At 32.2% G+C, this 13,693-nt stretch overlaps 1 protein-coding gene across 1 annotated transcript; it reads right to left on the reverse strand.

Annotated features, from left to right (window-relative positions):
* Positions 1 to 7,156: 7,156 nt before the first annotated feature.
* LOC104220367 (uncharacterized) lies at positions 7,157 to 8,876 on the reverse strand. Its single transcript, XM_009771224.2, has 4 exons — positions 8,714 to 8,876; positions 8,423 to 8,589; positions 8,026 to 8,331; positions 7,157 to 7,513 (listed from the first exon to the last, which is right to left on the reverse strand). The coding sequence occupies exons 1-4, from the start codon at positions 8,874 to 8,876 to the stop codon at positions 7,157 to 7,159; spliced, it is 993 nt and encodes a 330-aa protein (XP_009769526.2).
* Positions 8,877 to 13,693: the final 4,817 nt, after the last annotated feature.

A 13,693-nucleotide genomic window follows, 5' to 3' on the forward strand; every position in this document is an offset into this window, starting at 1 on the left:
CTCTCTCCATTCTCAGATTTTTCTCTCTCATAGATACGTTTTTCATACAACTTCTCAAAACAAGTTCACTCTCTCTCTCTTTCTCTAATTGATACAATCTCATATAATCGCGCTAAAAATCAGAATCATCCTCACCCAAAACGCTGCTTCCTCATTGCCCAATCTTGGGTAAACCCTAATATCATCTACATTGTACTAATTTGCTTCTATAATTAGTGTGGTAAGTATTTGTTTTTTTTTTATTTTCGCCATTTTTGCTTATTCTCATTCCTTCTACTCACCAAATTTTTGCTTATTCCTTTGCTACAGGTTTAATCCATTCTCATATTTTTCAATCTTTAAGTCATATTCATCCAATGTCTGAGAATACACTCCGCAAGGTGATTACTAGAGGTATACCCACTAAAATTCTCAATTTTTATGGGCCCTCTTTCTCCTTGCAAATCACTCAAGGGGAATTAGATGCAGGTTTAACCAAAAATATGGCATTGGAGCAGAGAACAAAATCTCGACAAGAAAATTTCAAAGAAACCCAAGTCGAGAAATCATTGAAGGAAACAAGACTTCCCATTCCGCAAAAGAGGAAAAACCATATCTTTGAAGCTTCATCTGTCAAGGGGAAGGAGGTTGAAGCAAGTAAAAGCTCAGACAAAGTCGAAGAAAAGGTAATTTCTTATGTATTCATCTATATTATTCATGTATTCATCTGTATTTATACATATAACATTTGTTCAACGTTTCTGTTCAAAAAAGGTTATTCAACGTATTTTTGTACTTTTAGAAAATAATGATACAGTTATGTATATGTATTCTATTTTTTTTTATAGTTGTATTTTTAAGGATTTTCAAAGTTCTCATCACTGTTTTTTATTCTAATTTCAATGTATTTATTTGTTGTTTTAATATGTTTAATTTTCCAGTCTGTATTTAATTGTATTCATATATATTCATGTTAGATATATTTATGTCATGTGTATTGTGTGCAGTTATGTTTACATGTATTTAGTCTTGTCAGTGTATTTAGTTGTATTCATATCAGATTTACTATGAATATGCGTTGTATTCAGTTGTATTTATATTATTAAGTGTATTTAGTTATATTCATATATATTCATGTAAGATTTACTATGAAATATGTGTTGTATTCAGTTGTATTTAAAAGTATTTATTCTTGTTAAATGCAGGGAATTAAGCTTTTTGTGAAAAAATAACCAATATTTGCACCGCATATCAGTGCATATACTAACACTGACATAGTCTTCGAGCTAAAAGAGAATCTTACTCCAGAGCAGTTCAAACAACTGGGTAATACTTGTTTTGAAAATTTCCTTCAAATGAAACGTTGTGAAGTCCAACATCAACTCTTCAGATGCTTCATGGCTCTCCAGTTAGAAGGAACTCTTAACAATATATTTGCAATACACGTCAATGGTACTTCATTATATTTCTCATTAAGGGAGTTTGCGCTTGTGACTGGCCTCAAATGTGTTGGTAATGATTCTGATTTTGAGTTTAGTGAAAAGGTTCCTAACCGGCTTATTGAGACTTACTTTGGAGGTGTCAATCTTGTCAAGAAGAAACATTTGATGAAATGCTTTGCTGACAGGAACTGGGGTCACGACAACGATGATGATGCCTTGAAGATAACTTTGTTGTATTTCATACAAACCTTCATTTTTCATCCGAGAAGAACAACACAACCATACCAAGGCTACATTTTGACTTGGTAGAGAGTGGGCGCTATTCTGATTATCATTGGGATTTAAAAGCATTTGAAACGCTAACAAAATCGATTAGCAAGAAGATGAATGCTCAGAAGAAGTATTACAGGATAGCTGGGATGCCCCTAGCTATGCAAGTGTGGTTTTATGAATGTTGTTCAGATGTTGATCCCAAAATTGCACTCCGAGTTGATAACGTGGTCCCCATAATACTCAATTGGAGAACCACCGAAAATCAGCCAAACTTTGCTTATCTGATGAATGGCATGTTCAATGACAAGGCAAATATGGTAATATACAATTTGTATCGTGGCAAGTTTAGATTTTAATAATCATTAATTCTGCATACAGATTGCATACAGATGTTGCATACACTTGTACATTTGCATACAGATACTGCATACATTTGCATACAAATACTGCATACATAAGCATATAGTAGTATACAGTTGTTGTTGCCTTGAGTTTTAATTCTTCATACAATTGCATATAATTTACCAATCAATAGTGCTGCCTTAATTTCAATACAAATTACAGTTTGATTACAGATCTGCATATGTATGTTTGTAGTAAGACTTTGATTGTATTTCGTTTTTCAGATTGTTTACAAGGACATCCATCCAACCGATATAGAGCTTGCTGTTATTCAGATTCCTCCCGTAGGCATTAATGTTGAGAACAATCCTACTTCTGCTCATTCAGACAAGTCGGTAGAGGATTCGGATGACTTTTCTCCTACACCTGATCTTCAATGTAAGAAGAAACATGTTGCAAGTATTGGTCCATCTTCATCACCGCCCCATAAAAATCGCAAGGAACAAGAAAGGCATCCCTCAAATACAGAGTTTCAATCCAATATTCCTCATGTTTGTGTATCTGAAATTGGACAGAATATTTTGCATCACAATCAGCTGGCAGATTCAAAAAATGATGAAGTATTTTCTTTGAGGAAAGACCTAAATCCATTCAAAGAATACGTGAGTATTTATCCACGTATTAAACATTACAGTTTAGTGCTTAATATTTATATATTTTTCGCACAATATTCTAATTATTTCTGACTTGCTAAGGTTGTGGGCGAGTTCAAGTCGCTGAGGATATTGATCAATGATAACTTTAAGAAGCTTTCTGACCATCTTCAACACAATCAGCAAAATGAAAGTTTACACCAGAGAAAGGAACCCATAGGAGACGTGATGATGGTTTTGAAATGCCATATGATGCCAACTTGCAAGATATTCCAAAAGGCCACAGACAGACTGACACAGCTGCCGGGGATAATGTTGAGGTTTAACATTTTTATCTCCTTTAGCATATGTTTATATCTCCTGTTTGCTATTATTCGGATTAATCATATATAAAACAGTTCTGCAACATTGTGAAATACAAGTACATATATAGAATTATTCAGTATTTTTACAAATCTTAATCCTATATGCATTTATATTTTCCTGAATTTATTTCTGCAGTTTTTTTTGTGCTCTTCGCATGTTGTGTCTACATGTATTCATATAAATTCATACACTGATTATGTATGAATTTAAGATTTATTTTACTGTATTCATATCTATTTCAAATGGCATCATTATTGTTAAATAACTGCAGGTTTTTAATGTATTCATATGTACTTTTAAAGTAATCAGTTTGTAAGTAACTAGTAGTTAGTTATCAGTAATTGATCAATATTATTCTTAATTAATTGTATTTTAAAAGTTATATGTATTCGACAAGAATTTAACTGTCTCACTAGTACTGACAAATAACATGTATTAAAAAGTATTCAGATGTATTTTAACCTTAATATGTAGATGGAATTAACTGCTGTATTTAAATGTATTCAGCCGTATTTTAATATATTTAGATTTGTTATTCTTGATTATGTGTGATGTATTTCAATAAGATTTCCATTACCAAAATCAGTTTTAAAGTGTATTTATATGTATTTAACTGTATTCATACACTAAGTTACTACATTAACAATGATGCATACTGATAACATAAAACAAAGCTTAATGCTCAATGTGTGGAGTCAATAATTGAGGGGAATACTACATCAGTGGTGCCGTGCAACAATCCACCTATAGGTCAAGAGGGTGTATCTACAAATTTCTATGTATCTCAATTTGAGCTGAATGACAGGTTTCTTCCCAGTCAATTCCAGAAACTAGAATTGTGATACACAACAGTGCAAACAAGGTTGAATCAACCCCAGTACCATCTTATAGGAATCGGCGACCATGTAGATGGTATTCTTCGCCTTATGAGTCTAACTTCGACTCCGCAAGTTAGTATTTTTATAAACTAATGATCTATTTCCCCATGGTTTTTAAAATTAAAAGTATATATTCATGAATTCGATGAGCAACAGGTACCTCAATAAAGTTGACCCTCATTTTTGAAAAAACACACCTCTTTGAGGATTATTCAATAACGAAGCCACATCCTACATTAATCATTCAGGAATATGACAAATGGGTTCGTGATGGTCTTCTCGCTAGACATGAACAGAAGTGAGTTTTTCCCTGGTATGTGTATTAAGTTTTTATATTTAAAAAAATGTATATAATATTTTTTAATATCATACTTGTAGAAGTAATTTGGAAGACCATTACAAGAAGAACAAGTCAACATTTCATATACCATTGTATTTTGGAGTTGATCAAGTTAATTCTAAAAATTAGTTTTACCTTCTATCATTTGACGGGAAGCTATGGGATGACAACGTAAGTTTTACCCCTTCCAACTCCACTATAATTTATTTCTTTAGTACTGGTTTGTCAAGTTGTATAGTTCACAATTATGTTACATGTAAATCTGCCTTTTTAATTTTATTCAGGTGTATTGTAAAAAAGTTTATTAGCTGAAAATGTAAAATGTTTTTAACTGAATCTTTATGATGAATTTAATGGCATCATTATTCCTGAAGTACTGCTGTATTTTAATGTATTCTGATGTATTTTCGAAGTTATTATATGTTATAACTAACATATGTATTACAGTAATATGTATTTAACTAATTCATTTGTTTTGAATCTGAATACATGTATTTAACTGTATTCAGATGTATTTTAATATCAATGGTTAGTTGTAATATCTTTAATATCTGTTGTAATATCTTGAATTGGACTATCTGCTGTATTTTAACTGTTTCTGTTGTCATACCTGCTGTAATATCTGCTGAATTTTAACTGTATTCATACTCTGTATTTTAACATCGATTGGTATTTATTATTGAATATCTGTTGTATTCCAGCATATTCAGATGTATTTTTCACTTGTCATATTTTTTTTCTTAGTTTGATTAATTGGACTGATACTATGTAATTAAATTTGTGTATAGCATATTGACGTCATATTCTACTATCTGAGAAAGAAGGGAAAGTACAATCAAACAAGCAACTTCAAGTATACAACTGTTGATTGTATATTCAAGACAAGAATAGCTGAAATTTTCGACAGGTATGCTGATACAGATAGTAATGCTAATGTAGCCAAAGAAAAGGATGTGGTATGTGAGTACATAAGAGGCTACAGATTGCTAGCTAATGTACCTTGGCATAATGTTGACAATGTCTTGATACCAGACAACTTGAAGGACAAACTACACTGGGCATTGGTTGTTGTCTCATTCAAGGAGAGATGTATTAAAGTGTATGACTCGTACAAATCTGCATGTCATGATGCCTATGTTGCTTCTGAGATAGATAAAATAGCTAAGCTTGTACCGCTGTATCTATCAATTAGTGGCTTTTACAGATATAGTCAAGGCATAGATTGGTCTACTTACTCAGTATACACTGACAAGTCACATACTGATCCCTTTGAAGTTCTTTTCATATCAGATCTGCCTCAACAGAAGGCTGGGAGCATGTAAGTATTCAATCATATCATTCTGGTATGTTATATACAAATGTAATTGTATGAATTATTTTTAATTGTTTCAATCAATATTTTTTAGGGATTGTAGGGTGCATATTGCGGCATACGCAGAGTTTCTGAGCACTCTTGGTGAGATTCCACAAACAACATTTGATTCTAATCTACTCCATCAAAAATATGGTGCTCTCCTATGGGACTATGTTATGCGGAAGATAGACGCTGATGCCATAAGCGAGAATGAAACACCCTCAAAGATTGCTCGGCAAATCATGGAGTCGGATTCAAAGATGCAGATAATATTAGAGTAGCTTTAAGTTAATGTAGTTTTGGAATGTAGTTTTTAGGTGAATACTGTTTTGAGTAGTTTTTTGGTGAAGATGGTATTTAGTTAGAAAAACTAATCACTTTATCAACAGTGTTTGTGTATGACAATTGCAACTTTTCAATCGTTGTTTCACTGATTTGTTCATAAGTATTCATGCTTATTCTTCAGTTTATATTCATATATATCTTACAGGATTTAAGTATGTACTAATATTCAGTAACTTGGCTTGAACAGGTTTTAGGTATTGAACAGGTTAATATCAAAATCAGAAACTTTGTATATACTGATGGTAGGTTATATTAAAGAATTCAGATGTATTTTTCTGTATTCAGCTGTATTCAATTGTATTCAACTGTATTATTCAGCTGTATTCAAATGTATTCAGTTATATTTATGTTTCAAGTACAGTTAATACATATTAAAGAATACAAATTCAGATGTATCAAACAGGTTATATGTATTCATCTGTATTCAGCTGTAGTCAGTTGTATTCAGTTGTAGTCAGTTGTATTCAACTGTATTATTCATCTATATTCAGCTGTATTCACATGTATTCAGTTATATTTATGTTTCAAGTTCAGTTAATACATATTAAAGAATATAAATTCAGATGTATCAAACATGTTATACGTATTTAGCTGTAGTCAGTTGTATTCAACTAATTTATTCAGCTGTAGCCAGTAATAGTCAATTGTATTATTCAGGTGTATCCAGTTGTATTCAACTGTATTATTCTTATGTATTTTCTGTATTCAGCTATATTCTTTAATGTGTATCTTTCAAATTCAGTTAATACATGTTAAATAATATAAATTCAGATGTATTAAACATGTTATTGTCTAGTTAAAGAATATAAATTCAGATTTATTGTAACTGTTATATTATAACTGAGTATATAGATGTATTCCGATGAATTTTGACTAGTTATATATATAACTCAGGCACTGTCTATAATAAATTGTCAAAGTATATGTGGACAAGGTTATATTCGATTGTATCCAACACATTAAGGCAACTACATGTATACAGAATCTATTCACGAAAGTCATTTCAGAAATTATTACTTGACAATGAGAATTTATTACTTGACAATGTCATCATAAGTAATGACAAATCGTTGATGAACAAATACATGTCAGAGTGTCAACTATTTGTTACGTGGAGCATTTCTACACGCTCGCTTGTTATGTCCTCCCTGCCTACATATGTTACATGAATGTTGATTTTTCGGCTACATCAATTCACTTAAAGGTTTATCGCGCTTCTTCTTTGGCCTTCCAGGAGGTCTTTTCCATTTGGGTGGTAGTACAACCTCCTTTGCAATATGTGCTGGTATATTCCAGTTATTTCTGTCCGGTAGTGGGTACACAGGCACATCGTATGTCATTACAACAGTATTTGGTTTGTAATAGTTAGAGCAATATTCTTCTGGCATTAGTAACATGCTCTTCAATACAGCCCAAGCATGTGGGCATGGTAATTCATCAACTTGGAACCTCCCACAAACACATTTTCTCTCTAACAAGCATATTGTGTAATTCCTCCCTCCATCGTTAACCGTATGTAAGTATGCAGTTGATGGTACCACCTACATTTAAAAATAGAAATATAAGTTTTGAGTACATACACCTGAATTACCATATGTATAATGTTGAATTACTCAGTTACATACAACTGAAATATTTGCATACAGGAATACATCATACATTTAGACCGGCAGACTATAAGCTATAATTACGTCTTATATTATGAATACTAAGATTTCAAATCTGTATTATACATAATTTTTTAGTTGAAATTGATTTTTTGCAGCATGTTTTGAAATTCATTCAACTCTGTTTTATACATATTCGAATAGCTGATTTTTGCAGAATATTTTTAGTTATATTCAGATGTATTCAAAGTCAGATTTTTGCAGAATGTTTTTAGTTATATTCAGATGTATTCAACTTAGATAAAATATGTTTTGTATGCATTTGAATTCAGTTGTATTTATGGGAGTTGTATTATAAAAAATGTGTTGTATTCAGTTGTATTCATGTCAGTTATTTCAGAAAACAATAAAGTTATATAATACAATGACATTAAAATAAAACTTACAGTAATGCGTGTAGACATTGCCTCATTCAAAGTCAGCATCTCCTGGTATTTTTTTCCAAGCGTTGTGTGTGTTTGTGTAGCTTCTTTGCGGTTACTACAATTCCAACGTCCAAACATCTTCCTAACTTCTTCGAGGAAGTCGTATATTGGCAATTCCCTTGCTGACACTAGTGCGGCGTTGATTGACTCAGCAATATTCGACGTCATTGTCCATCCCCTGTTAACAGGTGCATACAACCTAGCCCACTTTTCGTATCCAGCTAACTCTAAGTATTCTTTCACCCTAATATCTACCTTCTCCACCTTCTACATCAGACTGTCAAATTCAGCTTGTGTGTATGCTTTTGCCATCGAGAAGTATCAACTTGGCATGACTCTTTTTGAATTTCTTATATACGTTGTTCCATAGATGCCATATACAAGCAAAATGTGGTACATCTGGATACACTCTCGATATAGATTTAATGATACACTCATTTCTATCTGAAACGATGTACATGTTTTCCCTGTAACCGTATACTATCTTGAATTGCTCAAAGAACCACGTCCAAGCAGCATCATTCTCTGGATCAATAACACCATATGTTAGTGGCAATATATGACATGTAAAGACAATTGAATACATATTTTTTAAACATGTATTCAATCTTTAAATATTATCAGATTTTATTATATTTAAGGTACTCACCTGCACCATCCAACGTGCTTGCCGAAACGAATGTCCCGGTGTAGTAAGATTTTAGGTGACTTCCATCCACAACAACAATGGGTCTACAATGATCAAACCCCTTTATAAAGGCATACAAAGATATATACACGTACATGAATTCATTTTTGGGCGATTTTACCATTCTAATATGGTAACCCGGATATGTCATATCCATTGTATATAAGTATCCTAGTAATTTTTTGTATGAATCAGCCGGTTCACCTCTCAAAAAATTCATTGCATTTTCTTTAGCCCTCCATGCCAACTGTAGCTAACATCTACACCTAAATCTGATTTTATGTCATCAATAATATCCTTTGGGGTGTATTTTCTCTTATGATTAGTAAGCTTAGGCCTAATCATACCACCTATAAGGCTTCTACTTGCCTGTTGCTGCTCATACACATTGTCCTTCAGCGGACATGTATGGTTATCAATGAACTCTCTCACTTTGAATAGTTCTGATTTGTTAATGCTTGATGCCTTAAACCTCCATTCACAATCTTCTGAAATACATAATAGTACATAGCTGCAAAGAATTAATCATTGTATATATGATTAGCATAAAGGTTTACAAAAAAAAAGCATGACTGTACACTCTAATACAATATTACATGAATACATTCGGACAACTATATATATAAATTTTTATACTATGGATTATAATTATAGTTATATGCATTTAAATACAATTGAATACAACTATTTTTATATGCATACACTTAAACCCACAGTAGACAAAATAAGAAAATAATTAGAGGCACTGTAATGTCTTATATCTAGTAAAATATATATGAATACATGTATTTAAGGACCATAAACAAACATATCTTAAGCAAATCAGTGATAATCAAGTGGAAATCCACAAATACGCATAAATACATCAACGTTTGGCCTACAGCTCGAACCAATAATAGAAAATATAAAAAAAAATTAAATACACGCAAACCTGACAGCATTAGACCTATCAACCTAGAATTGAAACCTTTGAGATATAGCATAATTCTCCATCACCTCTTTCAATGTAGCTTTATCCTTATACATTTGTCCAGCCACAACCTCCCTTTGATTAGTTTTTGTAATTATCAAATACTTGTTCAGTTCGAATACCCCAATTGCTTCTCCTGAATTGACAAAATCTAGAGCCAGTGTATCATCTGTATCGGAATCATACCTTTGAACTGCTTCATCTATTTGCACAATATCGCCTTGATTTAAACTACCTCCGGATACAAGTTCTTTTTCAGTAGTTGTTATGCACAAAGGATACATATCGAATTCTCTGTTCTCTTTTTTCAACTTTACATACATCATGTAACCCATATCATTGTGTATTTCCATTGGTGTGCAATTTCCTTCTACTTTGTATTGAATTTAATGGAATTTGAGCTCAAATATATGCCAGTTGATTAGAAATTGAAGCAACCAAATCATTGTACGATGCATACTCATTTATCAGTATTCCCTCAATTGAAAAATCGATGCAATTGCCCTCATCTTCCACTTGCCAGAATGACGCAACAACACTGTTAAACTTGCCATACGTATAAAGGAACTATACTGTATTTTGTATATAATTTGTATCAATAGTAATTTTCCGTGGTTGAATTGAGAACTGCGAACAGAGAAAAGGGAAAAGTGAATGGAAGAACTTCGATCAGATGTTGCTATTATTTTCGCTATTTTTTGTTTTTTTGGAATCGTGAATGGCAGAATACATATTAATGGGTAAAGGTTTTTGTTCGTTGAGTTAAATTAGGAGAATATCATGTGATTTGATTTCCTTTCCGTTTTTAACTAGTTAAACCTTCCAGATTTTACGCACATACGTTACTGTATTCACGATAAGGCCGTGTGAATACAGTTAAATACATATCAACCTTAGTTGGAATTCCCTTTTTAACGCCTATTTTTGCTATTGTATTAATGAATACAATAGCTTAAATACATCAAATACATTATATAACCACATAAAAGGTATCTATAACACGTAATATAGCAAAAAGTATCTATAAAATGACTAATTAGACCTAAAAGATGGTGCTTTATGAAAATTTTTCTATAAAAAAACAATGGGTTAACTTGGGCTCAACCCAAATAGATCCATGAGCTAAAACGTTTGTAGCCCAAACCCATTAATCTCTGGGCGGATTGGACGGGTTGGATGAGTTTGGGCTCAAATTGCCACCCCTAGTTGTAGGGAGAAATTCAAAAATAGCCAGATTTACAAGTGGTCATTCAAAAATAGTCACAGTTTTAAAAGTAATCAAAATTTAGCCACTTTTCATGTAAAGATAAATCTGAACGAAAATATTGTTCAAATCCGGAAAATACTCAAGCAAAATATACTGGAGTTCCAGCATAATATACTGGAACTCCAACATAATATACTTGAGCTCCAGTATAATATGTTGGAAGTTCATACATATGTGTTCCTATCTCTAGTATATTATGCTGGAACTTTCCACGTGTTGGAGTTCCAGCATAGTATGCTGGAAGTTCATACACAGGTGCACCGATCTCCAGTATATTATGCTGGACATGTCCTTGTTGCAGCAAAACAGTGACTATTTTTCAATGACTTTGCAAACGCTGGCTATTTTTGAATGACCAGTCCAAAAACTGACTAGCCCGTGCTATTTTAACCTAGTTGTAGGCTTTCTTCACGTCAATCTTGGATTAGAGGGAGTTTGATTCTAAATTGTGACTCACAATTTTGAATTTTAAGTCTTGTTGTGGCGGAATAGAGGAGTACAAAAGGAGTCATCACGTTTTAAACTTTCAATTTAACAGTTTTGTGATCAAGAAATCACTATACAAACAGTGGTACAAGTTTCTCAATTCTAACGACATAACCACTATGATCCAAATTGGATCTTAATGTTCTTCCCATTTAGCCATGCTTCATGCGTGCATACTAAATAAGAATTTAAGTTCTTTGGGAAGATGGAGTAGATCTGATCATTTAAAAGGTACATACATAACTCTATTTAATAATATTGATTGATTTTCTAAAATAATTTATAAGAAACCTGTATTATACAAGCAAAATTTTATTGATCACATTAAAAAAAAATATATATATATATATATATATATATATATATATATCATCATATATCATATCATATCATATCTCATACTATACTAAAAGTGGGAAGCTCCTATCTTCAAAGTTAGATTACAGTTTTGCCCCTATTAAAATTAAATTTATTAAAACATAAAACATCTAATATAATAAATAGTAAATAGTAAAAACCCTTAATAAAAACCTTCATTAAAAACCTTTTATTAAATGTTAATTTCAGGTGTATTACCCTTCATAAAAACCTTTTATTAAATATTAATTTCAGATGGGTCTTAACTATGAGTGTCTAATGGGCCAGGTCAGCCCGTTTCCAGACCGGCCCAAATCAATTAAAATCGGAACCGGCCCGGACCGGTAGAAGGGGCCGGGTAGGGATGGGTTAAAGGGGTAGGGGGTTTGGTCTGTTCACCTTGGGGCTACCGGTTAACCGGACTGGTCAAACCCGATCAACGATTTTTACTGTACAACCGGTTAACCGGCCCGGCCCAGACCGGTATAACGGCTATTTAATTTATTTTTTTTAATAATAGGGCCTTTGAATTTACTCTTTTTTCGTTAATTTACTTGTTAAATGTAAACCTTTCAATTTGTAAGTTTGAATTTTGAAATAAATGTAGCACTTGAAATTTATAAGTGCAATTTTTTTCCCATTTTCATTGTATTCTTTATATTTTTACTTTATATTAATATAACTTACAATAGTTATACAAAAAAAAAAAATACGCTAACCCGACCCGGCCCAGACCCTTGTACCCATAACCCTTACGGTTCATTTTTTACCCGGATGAACCTGAACCCGTTAAATCCAGCAAGTCCCAACCCGCAACCAGCCCGAAACCCAACCCGTATGGTTCCAAGTTTTGCCTATCCAGCCCGGTCCACCCATTAGACACCCTTAGTCTTAACCCTCAACCAAGAGGGCAACAAAGACTTACAAGTCCTTTTACAATTAAGGAATTATTTCATGTTAGTGCTTTTCTTCAATTTCAAAAGTTTGTTTTGTTTTGATATTTCTTCAAGTTTATATTACAAAGAAAATTATTAAATCATATTATATGATGCTCAAATACATCTTTGTCAATTAACAGGAACTCTTAAAGTTGCACATGCCATATTATGGAAGATTTTCTTTTAGAAGAAAATTTAGCAATTAATTGCATATATTAACATTTAAAAAGTCTAAACAATAAAAATAATAAATAAAAAAACGAGGTAATGAAGAAAAGTCAATTCTCCGGGTTTAGAATCAATCTGATGGTTACTCATTAGTTATATGTTTTAATATTATTTTTAGAAATATGTACAAATCGATATAAGACACTGTCGAGAAACTAGTATATATATATATATATATATATATATATATATATATATATATATATATATATATATATATATTAGTATTTGCTTATCAAAACCTCTACAAGTGGAAACTTTATCCAATTTTCCTTTTTTTTTTTATTATATACTATAAGTTTTGATGGTTTAAGGCTGACAATGATAAAATACTGAAATTGGAGATGTGTGAATGTACCTGCACCTTCATTTGCTCCCCATTTCCAAGGCCGAATCAAGTTGGTTGGTTGGATAAGATGCACATCCAACTTTTTAGATGTCCCTCAAGTGATCGATTACTTTAGTTTAATTTTATTTTTATTTTTATTGGAAACGGCCTTTTATCCCGGATAAAGGTAAGGTCGGCTTACTCACTATCCTACACAGACTCTACTTATAGAATTTTACCGGATCGTTGTCATCGTTGTTGTTGTCAAGTGAAACACTTGACGCAAGGTGCTTTAGTTGTACTTGACTAAAAGGAGAGAGGTAAGCTTCACAAATCTAATCTATTTACTCGTCAATTCATTCGACTA

This window comes from Nicotiana sylvestris, chromosome 9 (assembly GCF_000393655.2).
Source record: "Nicotiana sylvestris chromosome 9, ASM39365v2, whole genome shotgun sequence".
Taxonomy (NCBI): domain Eukaryota; kingdom Viridiplantae; phylum Streptophyta; class Magnoliopsida; order Solanales; family Solanaceae; genus Nicotiana; species Nicotiana sylvestris.